The sequence below is a fragment of the Sebastes fasciatus genome, chromosome 15, assembly GCF_043250625.1.
Source record: "Sebastes fasciatus isolate fSebFas1 chromosome 15, fSebFas1.pri, whole genome shotgun sequence".
In the NCBI taxonomy this organism is placed as follows: domain Eukaryota; kingdom Metazoa; phylum Chordata; class Actinopteri; order Perciformes; family Sebastidae; genus Sebastes; species Sebastes fasciatus.
The window spans coordinates 20,466,566-20,490,230 of record NC_133809.1 but is presented as its reverse complement, the minus strand read 5'-3'; the positions used below and the strand labels follow the sequence as shown (position 1 = coordinate 20,490,230).

General features: G+C 38.8%; 1 protein-coding gene and 1 long non-coding RNA gene across 4 annotated transcripts in view; both read left to right on the top strand.

Moving 5' to 3' along the window:
• Positions 1-2,347: 2,347 nt before the first annotated feature.
• LOC141783433 (interferon alpha-inducible protein 27-like protein 2A) overlaps positions 2,348-23,665 on the top strand; it is a 38,384-nt gene continuing 17,066 nt past the window's right edge. The window contains exons 1-2 of one of the 3 annotated variants that reach the window (XM_074660737.1): positions 2,348-2,830; positions 21,712-21,741. In XM_074660737.1, coding sequence (XP_074516838.1) covers positions 2,821-2,830; positions 21,712-21,741 — 40 coding nt within the window. In that variant the 5' untranslated portion in view covers positions 2,348-2,820. Of the gene's footprint in view, positions 2,831-21,525; positions 21,539-21,711; positions 21,742-23,665 lie in introns of those variants that run through there. The other 2 variants (XM_074660736.1, XM_074660738.1) reach the window with 2 other exon arrangements.
• LOC141783435 (uncharacterized) lies at positions 2,940-3,796 on the top strand. The gene is made up of 2 exons (XR_012597270.1): positions 2,940-3,288; positions 3,551-3,796. It is a non-coding gene; the product is annotated as an uncharacterized LOC141783435 (long non-coding RNA).

Sequence of the window (23,665 nt, the reverse complement as noted above, 5' to 3'; positions counted from 1 at the left end):
TGCAATGCAAAATAAAGCACAAAACAGTGATAGTTTTGCATTTAGGAAACAACTACATGTACTTGGGCTTGATTACATTGTTTTTTTATTGGAGTGTCCTAACTGGCCGCTAGTAACAAGGCGCAACGTTCTGTCTGAACTTCTGTCGGACACCGTGTTCCTATTTTTTCCTGTCACTCCCATTGAGAGGAACAGTTGATTCAGGGTCGGCGCCAGAGTGTTAGGGGCGGACGGGCAATCAGCTTTGACAGGGTGGGGGGATTTTTTTCACCTCATATAGCCTGTATTAAGTGTATCTTTAACATTATCATGTTTCATGAAAGAAATAAACTGAAGGAGAGGCGTATACATACTGCCACTTATGTGCACAGGCGCGCACGCACGCATACACATGCTAAATGTCCAGAAAAACAGGTTATAAACTAACACCGTGTCCTAACTGGATGCGAGCGTCCGACTATCGCGCTGCTTTGCGCATCTGACGCTCTCTGTCCACTGAATCCTTAAAATCTGCACTTCTGTTACATCATGTAAACAAACCAGGAACATATCAGCTGTGAGCTCCAGATCAGACTGGAGCTGGAGACGTAACCACCTCAAAGATGGGTTAGTAGTACTTGTTATCTTCCTACGTTCGTACTTTTTTTTTTTATCAGAAAACACACGTTTTATTTGTGATATTTACTGGAAATAACATACGATATAGCCAAGAGCAAGTAGGTTATCTAGTGATCTTCTCCAGCCAGCTGCCACCTTAAATGGTTTTTATAGTGAAATGAGGAAGTACTGGAAGTTACAGATAACTCCTCAGGCACGCCCTGCGTCTTGCTCGTGCCAGGGTCAAAATGTGCACACACACCGGTGCCGAGATCCAGTAAACAGAAAGTTAAACAACACATTAATCTAACAGTCTGACTGATTTCTTCATAACCACAACTTAAGTCAATAAAGACTAAATGTGGATGTTTCACTCACTAGTTGTTGTCCCTGCTCAGCCTGCTGTAATGTAACATTAGTCTGTTGTTTTATTCCACAATACTGAACAGAATAATCCAAGCAGGTAGAAAAAGTAAGATGTGAGAGGAGCACAGGATGCTCTTTACTCTCTTGGTCCTAATTGTGCTTTAATGCACCAGGTTTGTAGGTCGACTTTCTCTAATTTTTTTCTATTGAGCTAGATTAAAAAAAAAACTAAAAAAAAACATGCAAACGGAGCGGATCAAAACGAGGCTTCTTACTGAAATATTGTAGTGACGGCTCATATTTCCCAGAGTTTCCATATTTGTCTCTGCGCTGTGTGTTTCAGTTTTATTTGAACCATTAGTGAGGTGGCTGTTATATTTTTTGACAGGTAGCTCGTAATAAAGTTTCACTAGTGAACTTTATTACATATAACTGCAGGCATCAATGCTTCTGCTGAAAGTGTCAGTAATCAAGTTAATATTCTATTTACATCCAGGACAACTGACCCGGTTTTCTCGGCTAATTTTATCTAAACTAATCAGCCGTTCCTCTCAATATGAATGACAGGAAAAAATAGGAACCGTGTATACGATAGAAGTTCAGACAAAACGTCACGCTGCGCTGTGCAGCACCATGTTGCTCGCAGCCAGTTAGGACCCTCCAATAGAAAACAATATAATCAATTGATTACATTGTTTTCTATTGGAGGGTCCTAACTGGCTTAAGCCCAAGTACATGTCCTAGTTGTTTCCTAAATTCGAAACTATCACTGTCTTGTGCTTTATTTTGCATTGCAGTGTTAAGTCCTTCCATTACCAAACTGAATGACTTCATTTTACTTATAGCTTAGCTGTTATTTCAGTTTAGTTTTTTGTCAGGAGAGAATTCAGCTGAGGGGGCACAGTGACCTTTTTGGATGGGCCTGGACCCCCATGGCCCGCCCCTAACGCCAACGCTGAGCTGATTAGTTTAGATAAAATGAGCCGAGTGAACCGGGTCAGTTGTCCTGGATGTAAATGAAAATATTAACTTGATTACTGATACTTTCAGCAGAAGCACTGACAGTTATATGCGAAGCGTTCACTAGTGAAACTTTATTACGAGCTACCTGTCAAAAAATATAACAGCCACCTCACTAATAGTTAAAATAAAACACGAACACACAGCGCAAAGAGACAAATATTGAAACTATGAGCCGTCACTGCAATATTTCAGTAAGAAGCCTCGTTTTGATCCGCTCCGTTTGCGTGTTTGTTTGTTGTTGTTTTTTTAAAATCTAGCTCAATAGAAAAAAATTAGAGAAAGTAGGCCTACAAACCTGGTGCATTAAAGCACAATTAGGACCAAGAGAGTCAAAAGCATCCTGTGCTCCTCTCACATCTTACTTTTTCTACCTGTTTGGATTATTCTGTTCAGTATCGTTGAATAAAACACTGGACTAATGTTACACTACAGCAGGCTGAGCAGGGACAACAACTGGTGAGCGAAACATCCACATTTAGTCTTTATTGACTTAAGTTGTGGTTATGAAGAAATCAGTCAGACTGTTTGTTTAATGTGTTGTTTAACTTTCTGTTGACTGTATTTCGAAACCTGTGTGCGTGCACATTTTGACCCTGGCACGAGCAAGACGCAGGGCGTGCCTGAGGAGTTGGTTTAGCGTGACTGTCTTTTCTTTTTCTTCTTGTGTTCCAAATATAGCCATGGTATTTAATGATCAATGGATTATTAAATGGAATCTTTGACGTCCTCATTTGTTCTGTACGGTTTCATTTCTCAAGAAATGATACCTAACTAACCCTCAGTATATAAAACCCAGCCCAGTTCAAGACTCATCGGTACACACTACATCCAGACATGGGGCTCTGTGAGTATCACTGTTCCTTTGACAATACTTAGCTATACATTTCTTTGAAAGTACTGATACTTTTACTTACAGTATATGATTTTCATCTTCTGTTTCAGTGACGTGGGCTTTGGTAGGAGGCGCAGGTAAGACTTTGTACAGCCTTTATTGATCACCTGTGTTTATTTTTCCCATTTATTTTTTATAGACATTGATGTAGAAAAGACATTTACATGCTAAATTATTTTAAAGTGGCCCGACAAATTAGCACACTATCATTAACAACAAATTTCCTCTGCTGTGTTCATGTCCATGTGCAGGAGCTGTGGTCGGGGCTCCTTTTGTTCTGGGAGCCATAGGTTTCACCTCAGCTGGAATAGCAGTAGGCTCCTATGCTGCTGGCATGATGTCGACTGCTGCAGTTGCTAACGGAGGAGCAGTGGCAGCAGGAAGTACAGTGGCAGTTTTGCAGGCATTAGGTAAACACCATTACTTGATTTTTAAAATTAACTTTAATCTTGTAGTTGTAACTGTTGTATCTTAATGGTAATTTCACACGGTCATAATAGAGATTTGTAGCTTTGGGTTTACAATGCACTGTTTAGGTAGAATATAATGACACTACTGTGAAGGCTAAAATAATGTTACTGTTTTACTTACTCTTTTATCTTGAGGACAAGGTTTTCTCAGCTTCTCTGTAGCTCCATATCCTGATATAAAACCTGTGTAATCTTGCTGTAGGTGCAAGTGGTCTGACAGCAGCTGCCAATGCAGCTGTGGCCGGCGCTGGAGCAGGCGTTGGAGGAGCAGTGGCTGCAATCCTCATCTGAAAATCATGAAGATACATTTACGATTTTCTTTTTCATTTTTTACTTTTGCCAATGAAAGAAGCAATTGTAAATTACATCAGACATTTACTAAACATCACTTTTTGTTATCTCAGACAACTTAAATGTTTTGTTCAATAAATCGGTGTAACCTGTTAAAGATACTGGTTGAGTCTGTCGTTTGTAAATATTTCCACTCCTCATAATTTCCACCAGAAAGGACTGAGTGGGTAAACGAATAAAGGTGTTTAGTGGTTCATTTTTAAATTGAAGCAGCATTGTTTTTTTATGGCAACATAAGATGTCGGCTGTAAAAACAAAACACTGAGCTTAAAGGGGAACGACGCCCATTTTCAAAATTCATACATGTTATTTCTGTGGTCTAAGACAGTCCAAATATCAGTGAACATGAACAACTCTCTCCCAAATCCAAAAACTACACTGCTAAAATCAAAATTCTGATTTCATCAAGTATAAAGTGTGGAACTGCTCCATAGACAATGAATTGGGAGAGATGTTATAGATGACACAGAGCACCCAGGGGGATGTTATGAATATATGGGTACATTTTCTGTTTCACAACTGAGATCACTACAATAGAATAAAGATAATTTTGGTTTAAAAAAAGAAAACAAACATTCGGTGGATCCACGAAATCACTCTCCAATTCATTGTCTATGGAGCAGCTCCAGACTTTATACCGTATGACATCACAAGTATGACACTTAATTCTCTGGTTTCTGGCTTTGAGAGAGAGTAGCTCATGTTCACAAACATTGATGAACTTTCCTAGGCCATGGAAATAACATACTGGGATTCTTAATTTAGATGGTGTTCCCCTTTTAAGATGGTACGCAGCTCATAGGCTAAAGCTGAGGGGAATTTCATAGTATAGGGAGATTATCAGCCGTGGTTCTAGTTAATCCAGTTTTTGAAAACAAAATTTTGCTATGAAGCTTTGCATACATCACTCACATTGGACCACATTCATGAAATGTTCATACAAATGTGATCTTAAAGTGGCAGTAGGTAGAATGTTTTTGGCATCATTGAGAAAAAGTTCCATAATAACCTTTAAACATATTTTAATTCAAGTGTTCAGAGAGAAAACTAGACTTCTGCACCTCCTTTTGGTTCTGTTTTCAGGCTTTAAAAAATCTAGAGACTTTCGCCAATCACAGGTAATTTCAGACAAAGAGCGTTCCCATTGGCTGTTCATTCAATGGAAGAAGCTGTCAATCACTCTCGAACTGCAATCACACGATCAAACTACGGAGCGCTGAACAAATATTGAAGGTCACCTCTTATGCCAAATGCACTTTTCCATGTCTTTTAAACATCAATATCTGTCCCCTACAGCTCACCATAGTGTCATAAAAGACCGTCCTCTCTCTTTTTCTCCTGCTCCGTTTGTCCGGAAATGAGTGTCGAAAATCACTTCGCAGCTTTTCCTTTCTCTTCTGACGTCATTAGAGAATTGCAAGCCATGGGTTGGTTGAACCAGAGAAAGCGCAGCTAGGTGACCCCGCCCCACAGCGCGTCACTCCGTGTAATCCACAACCGAACTTGACCAAAGTAGCCCCTACTGTTAGTCTCCAAGAACCAGCAGAACAGTCTTCATGTACTCCCATCATCTAAATATAACATGTTCTTTCACAAAGGCTTTATGTAATTACACTGTTTAAACAGCTGATATTTATATATTATATATATTTGATGTCATGCATGTAGAAGAGTACAGGTAGTAGTGACTGTAAGCAACACAACACATTTCTGTTTCACAGTCAAACTTTATTTGAGTTGACAGATGACAATATTAATTATTCACAGCATTTGTAATCATCCCACCTGCAGTTATGCGCTGGGTGAAGTTTCTGATTTATAAACTTTAAAGTGGTTTTATAAACTTTTCCTAGCTGCTTCCCTTTACCTGCAGAGCTACAGGTCGCTCTCTCCCTCTCCGTTGTTGTTGAGGACGTTTGATTGACAGAAACGCTGACCAATCAGAGCAGAGTGGGAGGAGACAGGCTCTGAATCGGCCTCTGTCAAACAGAGCCTCTGAGCTGGTATATTCAGGCTGACAGTATGAGAAGAATAAAGGGGTTTTTGAACATTGCAGCATGTAAACATGTTCTAATGAAACATTAAAATACATCTATGAACCTGAAAATGAGCATAATATGAGACCTTTAAAGATGAAAGTTTGTCCTGAATGCAGGTCTGAAGGAGCAGTCACAAATAAACTGGTTTAGCTTGTCTGTCTTTTGTTTTTCTTCTGGTGTTCCAAATATAGCCATGGTATTTGGGTTAAATGGAATCTTTGTCGCCCTCTTCTGTTCAGATTTGAACGGTTTCATTTCTCAAGAAATGATACCTAACTAACCCTCAGTATATAAAACCCAGCCCAGTTCGGTACACACTACATCCAGACATGGGGCTGTGTGAGTATCACTGTTCCTTTGACAATACTTAGCTATACATTTCTTTGAAAGTGCTGATACTTTTACTTACAGTATATGCTTTCCTTATACAACAAAAAATATAGTAACCATAGTCAATGTTTTTGATTAAGGCAGATAAACTGTAAATGTTGATTTCAGTTTTCATCTTCTGTTTCAGTGACCTTTGTCGCTTTAGGAGGAGGTGCAGGTAAGACTTTGTACAGCCTTTATGGATCACTTGTGTTTATTTTTCCCATTTATTTTTTATAGACATTGATGTAGAAAAGCCATTTACATGCTAAAATGATTTTAAAGTGGCCTGACAAATTAGCACACTGTCATTAACAACAAAGTTTCCTCTGCTGTGTTCATGTCCATGTGCAGTAGCTGCGGTGGTCGGGGCTCCTTTTGTTCTGGGGGCCATAGGTATCACCTCAGCTGGAATAGCAGCAGGTAAACACCATTACTTGATTTTTTAAAATTAACTTTAATCTTGTAGTTTTAACTGTTGTATCTTAATGGTAATTTTACATTGCCATAATAGAGATGTGTTGCTTTGGGTTTACAATGCACTGTTTAGGTAGAATATAATGACACTACTGTGAAGGCTAAAATAATGTTACTGTTTTACTTACTCTTTTAGCTTGAGGGTTTCTCAGGTTTTCTCAGCTTCTCTGTAGCTCCATTTCCTGATATAAAACCTGTGTAATCTTGCTGTATGTGCAGGTGGTCTGACAGCAGCTGCCAATGCAGTTGCGGCCGGCGTTGGAGCAGGCGTTGCAGTAAGAGTGGCTGCAATCATCTCAGACAATTTAAATGTTTTGTTCAATAAAACGGTGTAACCTGTTGAAGATACTGGTTCAATGAGTCGTTTGTAAATATTTCCACTCCTCATAATTTCCACCAGAAAGCACTGAGTGAGTAAACAAATAAAGGTGTTTAGTGGTTCATTTTTAAATTGAAGCAGCATTGTTTTTTTTATGGCAACATAAGTTGTCGGCTGTAAAAACAAAACACTGAGCTTAAAGGGGAATGACGCCCATTTTCAAACTTCATACATGTTATTTCTATGGTCTAAGACAGTCCAAATATCAGTGAACATGAACAACTCTCTCCCAAATCCAAAAACTACAGTGCTAAAATCAAAATTCTGATTTCATCAAGTATAAAGTGTGGCACTGCTCCATAGACAATGAATTGGGAGAGATGTTATAGATGACACAGAGCACCCAGGGGGATGTTCTGAATATATGGGTACATTTTCTGTTTCACAACTGAGATCACTACAATAGAATAAAGATCATTTTGGTTTAAAAAAGAAAACAAACATTTGGTGGATCCACGAAATCATTCTCCAATTCATTGTCTATGGAGCAACTCCAGACTTTATACCCTATGACATCACAAGTTTGAGACTTAATTCTCTGGTTTCTGGCTTTGAGAGAGAGGAGGTCATGTTCACAAACATTGATGAACTTTCTTGGGCCATGGAAATAACATACTGGAAATATTAATTTAGGTGGTGTTCCCCTTTTAAGATGCCAAACAGCTCATAGACTAAAGCTGAGGGGAATTTCATAGTATAGGGAGATTATCAGCTCATGGTTCTAGTTAATCCAGTTTTTGAAAACAAAATTTTGCTATGAAGCTTTGCATACATCACTCACATTGGACCACATTCATGAAATGTTCATACAAATTTGATCTTAAAGTGGTAGTAGGTAGAATGTTTTTGGCATCATTGAGAAAAAGTTCCATAATAACCTTTAAACATATTTTAATTCAAGTGTTCAGAGAGAAAACTAGACTTCTGCACCTCCTTTTGGTTCTGTTTTCAGGCTTTAAAAAATCTAGAGACTTTCGCCAATCACAGGTAATTTCAGACAAAGAGCGTTCCCATTGGCTGTTCATTCAATGGAAGAAGCTGTCAATCACTCTCGAACTGCAATCACACGATCAAACTACGGAGCGCTGAACAAATATTGAAGGTCACCTCTTATGCCAAATGCACTTTTCCATGTCTTTTAAACATCAATATCTGTCCCCTACAGCTCACCATAGTGTCATAAAAGACCGTCCTCTCTCTTTTTCTCCTGCTCCGTTTGTCCGGAAATGAGTGTCGAAAATCACTTCGCAGCTTTTCCTTTCTCTTCTGACGTCATTAGAGAATTGCAAGCCATGGGTTGGTTGAACCAGAGAAAGCGCAGCTAGGTGACCCCGCCCCACAGCGCGTCACTCCGTGTAATCCACAACCGAACTTGACCAAAGTAGTCCCTACTGTTAGTCTCCAAGAACCAGCAGAACAGTCTTCATGTACTCCCATCATCTAAATATAACATGTTCTTTCACAAAGGCTTTATGTAATTACACTGTTTAAACAGATGATATTTATATATTATATATATTTGATGTCATGCATGTAGAAGAGTACAGGTAGTAAATAGTGACTTGTAAGCAACACAACACATTTCTGTTTCACAGTCAAACTTTATTTGAGTTGACAGATGACAATATTAATTATTCACAGCATTCGTAATCATCAGTTATGTTGACATGGTACAGGAGGAAGTCTTCAGCTCTGGTAAACTATGATAAGCTAAGCTCCGGTGGTCTGTAGTCATGGTAACACAGAGACAGCTTCTACAGTAATTAATATGCCTGTAAATGGATGGACCTGTAAAGACAGACGTAAAACAGAGTGTATGTTTACGGTTTACAGAGTTGATGCATAAGGTAAACACTGAGCTAACTAACAGAGCTATAAATAGCATTATTTACCTGAGTAAAACCGTCAGGAAAACCTGGAGTCTGGACCGCAGATGTTCATCATTTGTCGCCGATTTCTGATCAGATTCCTCCGGGAACTTGCGCTGGGTGAAGTTTCTGATTTATAAACTTTAAAGTGGTTTTATAAACTTTTCCTAGCTGCTTCCCTTTACCTGCAGAGCTACAGGTCGCTCTCTCCCTCTCCGTTGTTGTTGAGGACGTTTGATTGACAGAAACGCTGACCAATCAGAGCAGAGTGGGAGGAGACAGGCTCTGAATCGGCCTCTGTCAAACAGAGCCTCTGAGCTGGTATATTCAGGCTGACAGTATGAGAAGAATAAAGGGTTTTTTGAACATTGCAGCATGTAAACATGTTCTAGTGCAACATTAAAATACATCTATGAACCTGAAAATGAGCATAATATGAGACCTTTAAAGATGAAAGTTTGTCCTGAATGCAGGTCTGAAGGAGCAGTCACAAATAAACTGGTTTAGCGTGTCTGTCTTTTGTTTTTCTTCTTGTGTTCCAAATATAGCCATGGTATTTGGGTTAAATGGAATCTTTGTCGCCCTCTTCTGTTCAGATTTGAACAGTTTCATTTTCTCAAGAAGTGATACCTAACTAACCCTCAGTATATAAAACCCAGCCCAGTTCAAGACTCATCAGTACACACTACAGCAACAGCCAAGACTCATCAGTACACACTACAGCAACAGCCAAGACTCATCAGTACACACTACAGCAACAGCCAAGACTCATCAGTACACACTACAGCAACAGTCAAGACTCATCAGTACACACTACAGCCAGACATGGAGCCGGGTGAGTGTCACTTTGCCTTTGACAATACTTAGTTATACATTTCTTTGAAAGTGCTGATACTTTTACTTACAGTATATGCTTTTCTTATAAAAAAAATATAGTAATCATAGCAAATGTTTTTGATTAAAGGGACTGTTTGTAACTTTCAGAAATGCTTGTTAACAGCGACACCTGTGGCCGTTAAGTCAGCGAAAATCTGCGTCGGGCTCGCACTTGCTCGCTCTAAATAGACATGAACGAGCATCACTCAAAACAGTGAGGCGACACACGTCAGCTAAAACCACAATATCACTCTATATTTCACCTGCTTGGCAGTAATGTTAGCTGACCAGACGAAGGTCTCTCCATGAATCAATGCTGATCCTAGTGTTCGCTTTTCCTGCTTCAGCCTCCCGACCGTGGCCGGAGGGAGACACCGGCACCCGGTCGGAGGCGATGACGTTTCTCGCTGCGGAGCTCTGTAACTTCACAAGACACAGGAAACCTCTGTTGGTCTGGAGGAGCTGCAGCAGTTATTTCTGCACAAACGTCCACTGTACGTTCACTAGATATTCTCAGAGCGAAACTAACTCTTCTGCAGTGTGGAGTGTGCGCGCGTTCACGTAAGAGTGGAGCGCTGCGTTGGGAAACCGACCCGGTAGATTTATACGTGTAAAAAGTTACAAACAGTCCCTTTAAGGCGGATAAACTGTAAATGTTGATTTCAGTTTCCATCTTCTGTTTCAGTGACGGTTGCCTGCGTTGTAGGAGGTGCAGGTAAGACTTTGTACAGCCTTTATTGATCACCTGTGTTTACTTTCCTCACTGACATTAATGTAGACAATCCATTTACATGCTAATCTTATATCATACATGACCCATCTCAAAGTGGCCAAACAAATAGCACATTCATTATAAATAACTATGTTGTTGTCCATGTGCAGTAGGTGCTGTGGTCCTGGCCCCAGCTGCTCTGGGAGCAGCAGGTTTCACCGCAGCTGGAATAGCAGCAGGCTCCCTTGGTGCTAAGATGATGGCGGCTGCTGCAGTTGCTAACGGAGGAGGAGTGGCGGCTGGAGGTGTGGTGGCAGCTCTGCAGGCAGCAGGTAAACACCATGACTAGATATGTCATAGTGGTTTTAACTGTTGTATCTTAATGATGACACGATCATTGCTAGAACAATATTAAAAGGGGAATAATGTGCAGTTTTAATGTCTTTTCAAAGTGCAAAAACAAAATCCCACAAGTGTATAGAGAAACAAAATCATATTGAGAGTGACAGTAGGGAGACGATTGAGGAGTTACAATCTAAAGAGGGAACAAGATACCAAAAACCTATCGAGCCATCAACCCAGATATATCTGTTCATCCACTTTACACCAGTTATGCATCATATATTGAAGACCATTTGAGAATAACCTTAAATGGTTGCGGTTGTCATCTCACAGACTGCGAGTAGAAATGGGGAGGTGGAGTCGTACACCACCTGAGCGACGTGGACATGAATCCACTGAATTGAGCTCACTCTTTGTGGACACTGATAAAAAAATTATAGTTATGTTACATGCTTGCCTTGCGTTATTGGAGCACCAGCAAGGGTCTTCTGACTGACTGATTTTGGGAGGGTAATTGTATTACCTTTTAATATTTCTTTATTTCTACTAATGGGTTTATTGTGTATATTATATCTTTTTGTGTCAGTAAAAGAACTAACTAACTATGGCAAACCTGGAACTGAAACAACAGTAATGTAGCATTGTCATAATATAGATTAATAAGTTTATGTGGATAATTAGTGCAGTATTCAACAAAATAAAGTGTTCAGGTAGGCTACAGTTGAATGATACTACTACACTGTGATGACAATAGTGCCACTGTTTCATTTACTCCTTTAGCTTGAGAACAAGACTTTCTCAGCTTCTCTGTAGCTCCATACTCTGATATAAAACCTGTGTATTTTGCTGTAGGTGCAGCTGGTCTGTCAGGAATTGCCACTGGAGTTGTGGCAGGCACCGGAGCAACAGTGGGATGGCTGACTAGCTTCATCCGCTGAAAATCATGACAGAACAAGATGCATTTACAATATTCTTACTTCTGCCAAATTAAGGAGGAAATTGCAAATTACATCAGTTCATTTACTAAACAGCACTTCTGTGATTTCAGACAACTGAAACTTTTTGTGCAATAAATCTGTGTAACCTGTGAAAGATACTGGTTTAGTGTGTCATCTGAGGAAAAATGAGGAAATGCTTTGACTTAAGTTGCATATTTCATTAAATTCTCCCTTTTCTTTCACAAACTGTTGATGTTCATGAATATAAACGATGAAGACGTTGTATCCTCAAAGTAGATGCAGGTCCTGCCTGCTGGAATAACACTATTATGATCTCTTGAGTATAAATACTTAATATTGTATCTTTACTTATTACTTTGATCTTGATAAGAGCCACCACGACCTCCAGGGCCAAAACATTCATGTCTTCTGTGACTTAAAGATGAAAGTTTGTCTTGAATGCAGATCTGAAGGAGCAGTCAGAACTAAATGTTTCTGTCTTTTGTTTTTCCTCGTGTTCCCAACATTGTCATGACTTACCATCTAAGAAATTTTAATTACTTTGGGTATTTGGGTTAAATGGAATCTGTGACACCCTCTTCTGTTCAGATTCGAACAGATTCATTTATGAAGAAATGATACCTAACTAATCCTCAGTATATAAAACCCAGCCCAGTTTAAGACTGTGGTAATTAGTGGTGCTTTAAGGTAACAGGCTCACATGTCTTTATAGAGGAGTCAACACAACGTGATGGTGGAGACTCATCAGTACACACTACATCCAGACATGGGGCTCTGTGAGTATCACTGTTCCTTTGACAATACTTACCTATACATTTCTTTGAAAGTGATGATATTTTTACTTACAGTATATGCTTTTCTAATAAAACAAAATATATAGTAACCATAGTAAATGTTTTTATTAAGGCAGAAAAACTGTAAATGTTGATTTCAGTTTTCATCTTCTGTTTCAGTGACCTTTGTCGCTTTAGGAGAAGGCGTAGGTAAGACTTTGTACAGCCTTTATTGATCACCAGGGTCGGCGCCAGAGTGTTAGGGGCGGACGGGCAATCAGCTTTGACAGGGTGGGGGGATTTTTTTCACCTCATATAGCCTTTATTAAGTGTATCTTTAACATTATCATGTTTCATGAAAGAAATAAACTGACAGAGAGGCGTATACATACTGCCACTTATGTGCACAGGCGCGCACGCACGCATACACATGCTAAATGTCCAGAAAAACAGGTTATAAACTAACACCGTGTCCTAACTGGATGCGAGCGTCCGACTATCGCGCTGCATCGCGCATCTGACGCTCTCTGTCCACTGAATCCGTTAAATCTGCACTTCTGTTACATCATGTAAACAAACCAGGAACATATCAGCTGTGAGCTCCAGATCAGACTGGAGCTGAAGACGTAACCACCTCAAAGATGGGTTAGTAGTACTTGTTATCTTCCTACGTTCGTACTTTTTTTTTTTTATCAGAAAACACACGTTTTATTTGTGATATTTACTGGAAATAACATACGATATAGCCAAGAGCAAGTAGGTTATCTAGTGATCTTCTCCAGCCAGCTGCCACCTTAAATGGTATTTATAGTGAAATGAGGAAGTACTGGAAGTTACAGATAACTCCTCAGGCACGCCCTGCGTCTTGCTCGTGCCAGGGTCAAAATGTGCACACACACCGGTGCCGAGATCCAGTAAACAGAAAGTTAAACAACACATTAATCTAACAGTCTGACTGATTTCTTCATAACCACAATTTAAGTCAATAAAGACTAAATGTGGATGTTTCACTCACCAGTTGTTGTCCCTGCTCAGCCTGCTGTAGTGTAACATTAGTCCAGTGTTTTATTCCACAATACTGAACAGAATAATCCAAACAGGTAGAACAAGTAAGATGTGAGAGGAGCACAGGATGCTCTTTACTCTCTTGGTCCTAATTGTGCTTTAATGCACCAGATTTGTAGGTCGACTTTCTCTCATTTTTTTCTATTGAGCTAGATTAAAAAAAAAAATAAAAAAAAACATGCAAACGGAGCGGATCAAAACGAGGCTTCTTACTGAAATATTGTAGTGACGGCTCATAGTTTCCATATTTGTCTCTGCGCTGTGTGTTTCAGTTTTATTTGAACCATTAGTGAGGTGGCTGTTATATTTTTTGACAGGTAGCTCGTAATAAAGTTTCACTAGTGAACTTTATTACATATAACTGCAGGCGTCAATGCTTCTGCTTTAAGTGTCAGTAATCAAGTTAATATTCTATTTACATCCAGGACAACTGACCCGGTTTTCTCGGCTAATTTTATCTAAACTAATCAGCCGTTCCTCTCAATATGAGTGACAGGAAAAAATAGGAACCGTGTATACGATAGAAGTTCAGACAAAACGTCACGCTGCGCTGTGCAGCACCATGTTGCTCGCAGCCAGTTAGGACCCTCCAATAGAAAACAATATAATCAATTGATTACATTGTTTTCTATTGGAGGGTCCTAACTGGCTTAAGCCCAAGTACATGTCCTAGTTGTTTCCTAAATTCGAAACTATCACTGTCTTGTGCTTTATTTTGCATTGCAGTGTTAAGTCCTTCCATCACCAAACTGAATGACTTCATTTTACTTATAGCTTAGCTGTTATTTCAGTTTAGTTTTTTGTCAGGAGAGAATTCAGCTGAGGGGGCACAGTGACCTTTTTGGATGGGCCTGGACCCCCATGGCCCGCCCCTAACGCCAACGCTGAGCTGATTAGTTTAGATAAAATGAGCCGAGTGAACCGGGTCAGTTGTCCTGGATGTAAATGAAAATATTAACTTGATTACTGATACTTTCAGCAGAAGCACTGACGCTCGCAGTTATATGCGAAGCGTTCACTAGTGAAACTTTATTACGAGCTACCTGTCAAAAAATATAACAGCCACCTCACTAATAGTTAAAATAAAACACGAACACACAGCGCAAAGAGACAAATATTGAAACTATGAGCCGTCACTGCAATATTTCAGTAAGAAGCCTCGTTTTGATCCGCTCCGTTTGCGTGTTTGTTTGTTGTTGTTTTTTTAAAATCTAGCTTAATAGAAAAAAATGAGAGAAAGTAGGCCTACAAACCTGGTGCATTAAAGCACAATTAGGACCAAGAGAGTCAAAAGCATCCTGTGCTCCTCTCACATCTTACTTTTTCTACCTGTTTGGATTATTCTGTTCAGTATCGTTGAATAAAACACTGGACTAATGTTACACTACAGCAGGCTGAGCAGGGACAACAACTGGTGAGCGAAACATCCACATTTAGTCTTTATTGACTTAAGTTGTGGTTATGAAGAAATCAGTCAGACTGTTTGTTTAATGTGTTGTTTAACTTTCTGTTGACTGTATTTCGAAACCTGTGTGCGTGCACATTTTGACCCTGGCACGAGCAAGACGCAGGGCGTGCCTGAGGAGTTGGTTTAGCGTGTCTGTCTTTTGTTTTTCTTCTTGTGTTCCAAATATAGCCATGGTATTTAATGATCAATGGATTATTAAATGGAATCTTTGACGTCCTCATTTGTTCTGTACGGTTTCATTTCTCAAGAAATGATACCTAACTAACCCTCAGTATATAAAACCCAGCCCAGTTCAAGACTCATCGGTACACACTACAGCAGACATGGGGCTGTGTGAGTATCACTGTTCCTTTGACAATACTTAGCTATACATTTCTTTGAAAGTGCTGATACTTTTACTTACAGTATATGATTTTATTATAAAACAAAAAATATAGTAACCATAGAAAATGTTTTTGATTAAGGCAGATAAACTGTAAATGTTGATTTTTAGTTTTCATCTTCTGTTTCAGTGATATGGGCCTTGGCAGGAGGCGCAGGTAAGACTTTGTACAGCCTTTATGGATCACCTGTGTTTATTTTTCCCATTTATTTTTTATAGACATTGATGTAGAAAAGCCATTTACATGCTAAATGATTTTAAAGTGGCCTGACAAATTAGCACACTATCATTAATAACAAAGTTTCCTCTGCTGTGTTCATGTCCATGTGCAGGAGCTGTGATCGGTGCTCCTTTAGTTCTGGGGGCCATAGGTTTCACCTCAGCTGGAATAGTAGCAGGCTCCCTTGGTGCTAAGATGATGGCGGCTGCTGCAGTTGCTAACGGAGGAGGAGTGGCGGCTGGAGGTGTGGTGGCAGCTCTGCAGGCAGCAGGTAAACACCATGACTAAATATGTCATAGTGGTTTTAACTGTTGTATCTTAAAGGTCACATATTATGCAAAATGCACTTTTCCATGTCTTTTAAACATCAATATCTGTCCCCAGTGTGTCTACAGGCCACCATAGTATCATAAAAGACCATCCTCTCTCTTTTTCTCCTCCTCCGTTTGTCCGGAAATGGGTGCAGAAATAAAAATTCGCTTTTTTCCTAGTCTTCTGACGTCATTAGGCAGAAATGCAAGCCATGTAAGGGTTTCCTGGTCGAACCAGAGAGAACCTTCAGTAGCTGACCCCGCCCCACAGCGCGTCACTGTCTCTCCTCCTCAACCTAACTTGAGCAAAGTCTGCAAGAACCAGCAGAACAGGCTTCATGTACTCCCATCATCTAAATATAACATGTTCTTTCACAAAGGCTTTATGTAATTACACTGTTTAAACAGATGATATTTATATATTATATATATTTGATGTCATGCATGTAGCAGAGTACAGGTAGTAAATAGTGACTTGTAAGCAACACAACACATTTCTGTTTCACAGTCAAACTTTATTTGAGTTGACAGATGACAATATTAATTATTCACAGCATTTGTAATCATCTCACCTGTTAGTTAGTTATGTTAACATGGTACAGGAGAAAGTCTTCAGCTCTGGTAAACTATGGTAAGCTAAGCTCCGGTGGTCTGTAGTCATGGTAACACAGAGACAGCTACTACTGTAAATAATATACCATTACTCTGATCTTCCATACATTTATCTTTTAGCAGAAATAATGAACTGACTACTGTTTCACATCTTCTATTTTCCACCCTGATGGTCGCTGTGTTTACACACCGTGTCATAGCGGTAGCATGTAGCTAACCCGTTAGCATGTAGCTACATGCTAACGGGTTAGCTCTGTATCTCCCATCTGCTTTCAGCTATCTGCTCTCCTCTGGGATGATTCTGTCGGTCATTTCTCACAGATGGATCTGTAAAGACAGACGTAAAACAGAGTGTGTGTTTACGGTTTACAGAGTTGATGCATGAGGTAAACACTGAGTTAACTAACAGAGCTATAAACAGCATTATTTACCTGAGAGAAACCGTCAGGAAAACCTGGAATCTGGACCGCAGATGTTCATCATGTGTCGCCGATTTCTGATCAGATTCCTCCGGTAACGTGCGCTGGGTGAAGTTTCTGGTTTATAAACTTTAAAGTGGTTTATAAACTTTATTCTAGCTGCTATCTCTCCACTCGTCTCTCTCTCTCGAGAGCTTCTCCGGGAGGGAGGGGGAGGGTGACGCTGTGTTGAGGACGTTTGATTGACAGAAAACGCTGACCAATCAGAGCAGAGTGGGAGGAGACAGGCTGTGAATCAGGGGTTTTCAGACAGAGGCTGAATTAGGCTCTGAGGCAGGCAGACTCAGGCTGCAGTATGAGAAGAATAAAGGGTTTTTTGAACATTGCAGCATGTAAACATGTTCTAGTGCAACATTAAAATACATCTATGAACCTGGAAATGAGCATAATATGTGACCTTTAATGGTGACACAATCATTGCTAGAACATTAGGTAAACACCATTACTTGATTTTTTAAATTAACTTTAATCTTGTAGTTGTAACTGTTGTATCTTAATGGTAATTTCACATTGTCATAATAGAGATTTGTAGCTTTGGGTTTACAATGCACTGTTTAGGTAGAATATAATGACACTACTGTGAAGGCTAAAATAATGTTACTGTTTTACTTACTCTTTTATCTTGAGGACAAGGTTTTCTCAGCTTCTCTGTAGTTCCATATCCTGATATAAAACCCGTGTAATCTTTCTGTAGGTGCAGCTGGTCTGACAGCAGCTGCCAATGCAGCTGTGGCCGTCGCTGGAGCAGGCGTTGGAGGAACAGTGGCTGCAATCATCATCTGAAAATCATGAAGATACATTTACGATTTTTTTTTCATTTTTTACTTTTGCCAATGAAGGAAGCAATTGTAAATTACATCAGACATTTACTAAACAGCACTTTTTGTTATCTCAGACAACTTAAATGTTTTGTTCAATAAATCGGTGTAACCTGTTAAAGATACTGGTTGAGTCTGTCGTTTGTAAATATTTCCACTCCTCATAATTTCCACCAGAAAGGACTGAGTGAGTAAACGAATAAAGGTGTTTAGTGGTTCATTTTTAAATTAAAGCGGCATTGTTTTTGTTTTATGGCAACATAAGTTGTCGGCTGTAAAAACAAAACACTGAGCTTAAAGGGGAACGACGCCCATTTTCAAAATTCATACATGTTATTTCTATTGTCTAGGACAGTCCAAATATCAGTGAACATGAACAACCCTCTCCCAAATCCAAAAACTACACTGCTAAAATCAAAATTCTGATTTCATCAAGTATAAAGTGTGGAACTGCTCTATAGACAATGAATTGGGAGAGATGTTATAGATGACACAGAGCACCCAGGGGGATGTTATGAATATATGGGTACATTTTCTGTTTCACAACTGAGATCACTACAATAGAATAAAGATAATTTTGGTTTAAAAAAGAAAACAAACATTTGGTGGATCCACGAAATCACTCTCCAACTCATTGTCTATGGAGCAGCTCCAGACTTTATACCCTATGACATCACAAGTTTGAGACTTAATTCTCTGGTTTCTGGCTTTGAGAGAGAGTAGCTCATGTTCACAAACATTGATGAACTTTCCTAGGCCATGGAAATAACATACTGGGATTCTTAATTTAGATGGTGTTCCCCTTTTAAGATGGTACGCAGCTCATAGGCTAAAACTGAGGGGAATTTCATAGTATAGGGAGATTATCAGCTTGTGGTTCTAGTTAATCCAGTTTTTGAAAACAAAATTTTGCTTTGAAGTTTTGCATACATCACTCACATTGGGCCTCATTCATGAAATGTTCATACAAATGTGATCTTAAAGTGGTAGTAGGTATAATGTTTTTGGCATCATTGAGAAAAAGTTCCATAATAACGAAATATAGTATGTCGAAAAAAGAAAAAAAAAGTCATGTCATAGTATGTCGAAAAAATAATTAAAAAAGTCATAGTATAGTATGTCAAAAAAGAAATTTCATAGTCTCGTATGTCGAAAAAAATATATTATAATATGTCAAAAAACAGTCATAGTAAAGTATGTTGAAAAAAGACTAAAAAAACGTCATAGTATAGTATGTTGAATTTCTTTTTTTAAAAGTCATTTATAGTATGTAGAAAAAAAATTTCATAATATATTATGTAGAAAAAAAAGTTATTGTATAGTATGTAGAACTTTTTTTTTTTTTAAGTAATTTATAGTATGTCGAAAAAAATGTCATAGTATAGTATGTCAAAAAAGATTTTTAAAAAAGTCATAGTATAGTATGTTGAAAAAAAGTGTAAAAAATAGTAATAGTAAAGTATGTTGAAAAAAGAATAAAAAAAAGTCATAGTATAGTATGTCGTGGTATGAAGAAATGATACCTAACTAACCCTCAGTATATAAAACCCAGCCCAGTTTAAGACTGTGGAGGTTAGTCGTGCTTTAAGGTAACAGGCTCACATGTCTTTATAGGGGAGTCAACACAACGTGATGTTGGAGAGTCATTTTCATTCCATTTCTGATTACACACATACACACATTCACATGGGTGTGGCATGTGACTTATTATAGTGTCAGAAAAGCATTTCTAATTGTTACCTCCGTCAAGGCCGAAGGCCTAGCAAGGAGGTTATGTTTTCCCCGGCGTTGGTTTGTTTGTTGGTTTGTTGGTTTGTCCGTTTGGAGGATTACTCCAAAAGTTTGCAATGGATTTGAAGGACATTTTTTGGAGGGGTGGGGTGTGGCACAATGAACAATGATCATGATCCGGCTTCGGGAATTTTTTTTAATAACTCCGCTCAGCCTGTGCATTAACACCACAGCGATGTACATGAAACTGCTTTGGCGGAACATGCTGATGTTAAGCAGGTATAATATTTACCATATTCACCATTTCAGTTTAGCATGATAGCATGCTAGAATTAGCTATATAGCACTAAATACAAACAGCTGAGGCTAATGGAAATGTCATTAGTTTTGCAGGTGTTTGGTCATAAACCAATGTATTGGACAAATTAAATGACCTGATGATGCACTAGAGGAAAGGTTAAGGGTTTAACAAAGCCACTGCAATATCTTTGCCAAATGTCATGGCTTTAAATCAATAGTTCTGCTGACATTTCCCTAAAAAACAAAAAGTCAAAACACTGCTGCATTTACAGAAATGTTGGTTAATCTCTTTATGTTCTTTTACATAAAGAAAGTCAAATTAAATTCCTCCGAGATAAAACAAAAAAACTGTTAAGCCCTGAGCCAGCGTAAAACCCTGTGAGGCTGATTCCAATTACTGTGATAATATTTAGTGCATGTGTGAACAGCCCTGGTTCAAACCCTGGTTCACAAAAGACATAACTCACACACAAGAAATATAACTTTGCTTTCATCACTGGAGACATAGAATGACACATAAGAGCAAAATATACACTGAAGTCTGCAATCAGGAAAGCAACCTAACTAACCTGGAACAACAAACTGCATCTAATGACACCAGACCATCTGGAATAAGCTCCAAATAATAAAGAATTGCAAGAAGCCCTCATCTCCCATAGACTGACACTGACCTCCCTGACAGACAATGCCCTGTTTACTACTCTCATCCCTAACATGTCCCCCACCTCCTCCACTCCACATCCAGGAGGATGAGGTGAGAGAGACTGAAAAAGAGGAAGGCTGCTGGCTTGGACAAGATCAGCCCAGCTCAATATGCACCAGTGTTCACCAACATATTCCACTCCTCACTCTGCCAGTGTACAGACCCACAGTGTGTTTAAGACTCAGTAATAGTCCCTGTACCAAAATCCATCTCAGGTGAACCCATCACCATCACAGAGCAGATTTCATTAAATTCCCCCTTTTTATAGCAATAAATTGTTGGTATACATGAATATAAATGGTGAAGACATTTTATCCTGATAAACAAACTCATCTACAGCGTGATCTGCATCAGCAGTAAGTACCTGGTGTTCTTTTAATTGTACATGATCAGAGGAGGTCCGTTTGAAGGCAACAGTGATCCTTTTCTAATGTATTTTCCACCCTGAGGACATTTTCTTCTGAAATATGATTCAATGTTATTATTTAACGCTGGAATAACACTATTATGATCTCTTGAGCATAAATACTTAATATTGTACTTTACTTATTACTTTGATCTTGATAAGAGCCAACACGACCTCCAGGGCCAAAACATTCATGTCCTCTGTGACTTAAAGATGAAAGTTTGTCCTGAATGCAGATCTGAAGGAGCAGTCACAACTAAACTGGTTTAGCTTGTCTGTCTTTTGTTTTTCTTCTGGTGTTCCAAATATAGCCGTGGTATTTGGGTTAAATATAATCTTTGACGCCTTCTTCTGTTCAGATTTGAATGGTTTCATTTCTCAAGAAATGATACCTAACTAACCCTCAGTATATAAAACCCAGCCCAGTTCAAGACTCATCAGTACACACTACAGCAACAGTCAAGACTCATCGATACACACTACAGCAACAGTCAAGACTCATCGATACACACTACAGCAACAGTCAAGACTCAGCCAGACATGGGGCTCTGTGAGTATCACTGTTCCTTTGACAATACCTAGATATACATTTCTTTGAATGATACTTTTACTTACAGTATATGATTTTCTTATAATAAAAAAAATATAGTAACCATAGTAAATGTTTTTGATTAAGGCAGATAAACTGTAAATGTTGATTTCAGTTTTCATCTTCTGTTTCAGTGACGGTTGTCGCTTTGGCAGGAGGCGCAGGTAAGACTTTGTACAGCCTTTATTGATCACCTATGTTTATTTTTCCCATTTATTTTTTATAGACATTGATGTAGAAAAGCCATTTACATGCTAAATTATTTTAAAGTGGCCTGACAAATTAGCACACTATCATTAACAACAAAGTTTCCTCTGCTGTGTTCATGTCCATGTGCAGGAGCTGGGGTGATCGGGGCTCCTTTTGTTCTGGGAGCCATAGGTTTCACCTCACTTGGAATAGCAATAGGCTCCATTGCTACTAGCTTTGGAGGTGCTGGAGGAGCAGCGGTAGCAATAAGTCTGGTGTCAATTCCGATAGCAAGTAAACACCATTACTTGATTTTTAAAATTAACTTTAATCTTGTAGTTTTAACTGTTGTATCTTAATTGTAATTTCACTTTGTCATACTAAGAGATTTGTAGCTTTGGGTTTACAATGCACTGTTTAGGTAGAATATAATGATACTACTGTGAAGGCTAAAATAATAATCATTATTCCTTAGCTTGAGACAGGGCTGTCTCAGCTTCTCTGTAGCTCCATATCCTGATATAAAACCTGTTTAACCTTTCTGTCTGACAGCAACTGTCAATGCAGCTGCGGCCAGCGCTGGAGCAGGCATTGCAGGAACAGTGCTAGGACTGGCTGCACTCATCTGAAAACAATGAAGGAATAAGATACATTTACGATTTGTTTTTGCATTTTTTACTTTTGCCAATGAGGGAGGCAATTGTAAATTACATCAGACATTTACTAAACATCACTTTTTGTTATCTCAGATAACTTAAATGTTTTGTTCAATAAATCGGTGTAACCTGTTAAAGATACTGGTTCAATGAGTCGTTTGTAAATATTTCCACTCCTCATAATTTCCACCAGAAAGGACTGAGTGAGTAAACGAATAAAGGTGTTTAGTGGTTCATTTTTAAATTGAAGCAGCATTGTTTTTTTATGGCAACAGAAGTTGTCGGCTGTAAAAACAAAACACTGAGCTTAAAGGGGAACGACGCCCATTTTCAAACTTCATACATGTTATTTCTATGGTCTAAGACAGTCCACATATCAGTGAACATGAACAACTCTCTCCCAAATCCAAAAACTACAGTGCTAAAATCAAAATTCTGATTTCATCAAGTATAAAGTGTGGCACTGCTCCATAGACAATGAATTGGGAGAGATGTTACAGATGACACAGAGCACCCAGGGGGATGTTCTGAATATATGGGTACATTTTCTGTTTCACAACTGAGATCACTACAATAGAATAAAGATAATTTTGGTTTAAAAAAGAAAACAAACATTTGGTGGATCCACGAAATCATTCTCCAATTCATTGTCTATGGAGCAACTCCAGACTTTATACCCTATGACATCACAAGTTTGAGACTTAATTCTCTGGTTTCTGGCTTTGAGAGAGAGGAGCTCATGTTCACAAACATTGATGAATTTTCTTGGGCCATGGAAATAACATACTGGAAATATTAATTTAGGTGGTGTTCCCCTTTTAAGATGCCAAACAGCTCATAGACTAAAGCTGAGGGGAATTTCATAGTATAGGGAGATTATCAGCTCATGGTTCTAGTTAATCCAGTTTTTGAAAACAAAATTTTGCTATGAAGCTTTGCATACATCACTCACATTGGACCACATTCATGAAATGTTCATACAAATTTGATCTTAAAGTGGTAGTAGGTAGAATGTTTTTGGCATCATTGAGAAAAAGTTCCATAATAACCTTTAAACATATTTTAATTCAAGTGTTCAGAGAGAAAACTAGACTTCTGCACCTCCTTTTGGTTCTGTTTTCAGGCTTTAAAAAATCTAGAGACTTTCGCCAATCACAGGTAATTTCAGACAAAGAGCGTTCCCATTGGCTGTTCATTCAATGGAAGAAGCTGTCAATCACTCTCGAACTGCAATCACACGATC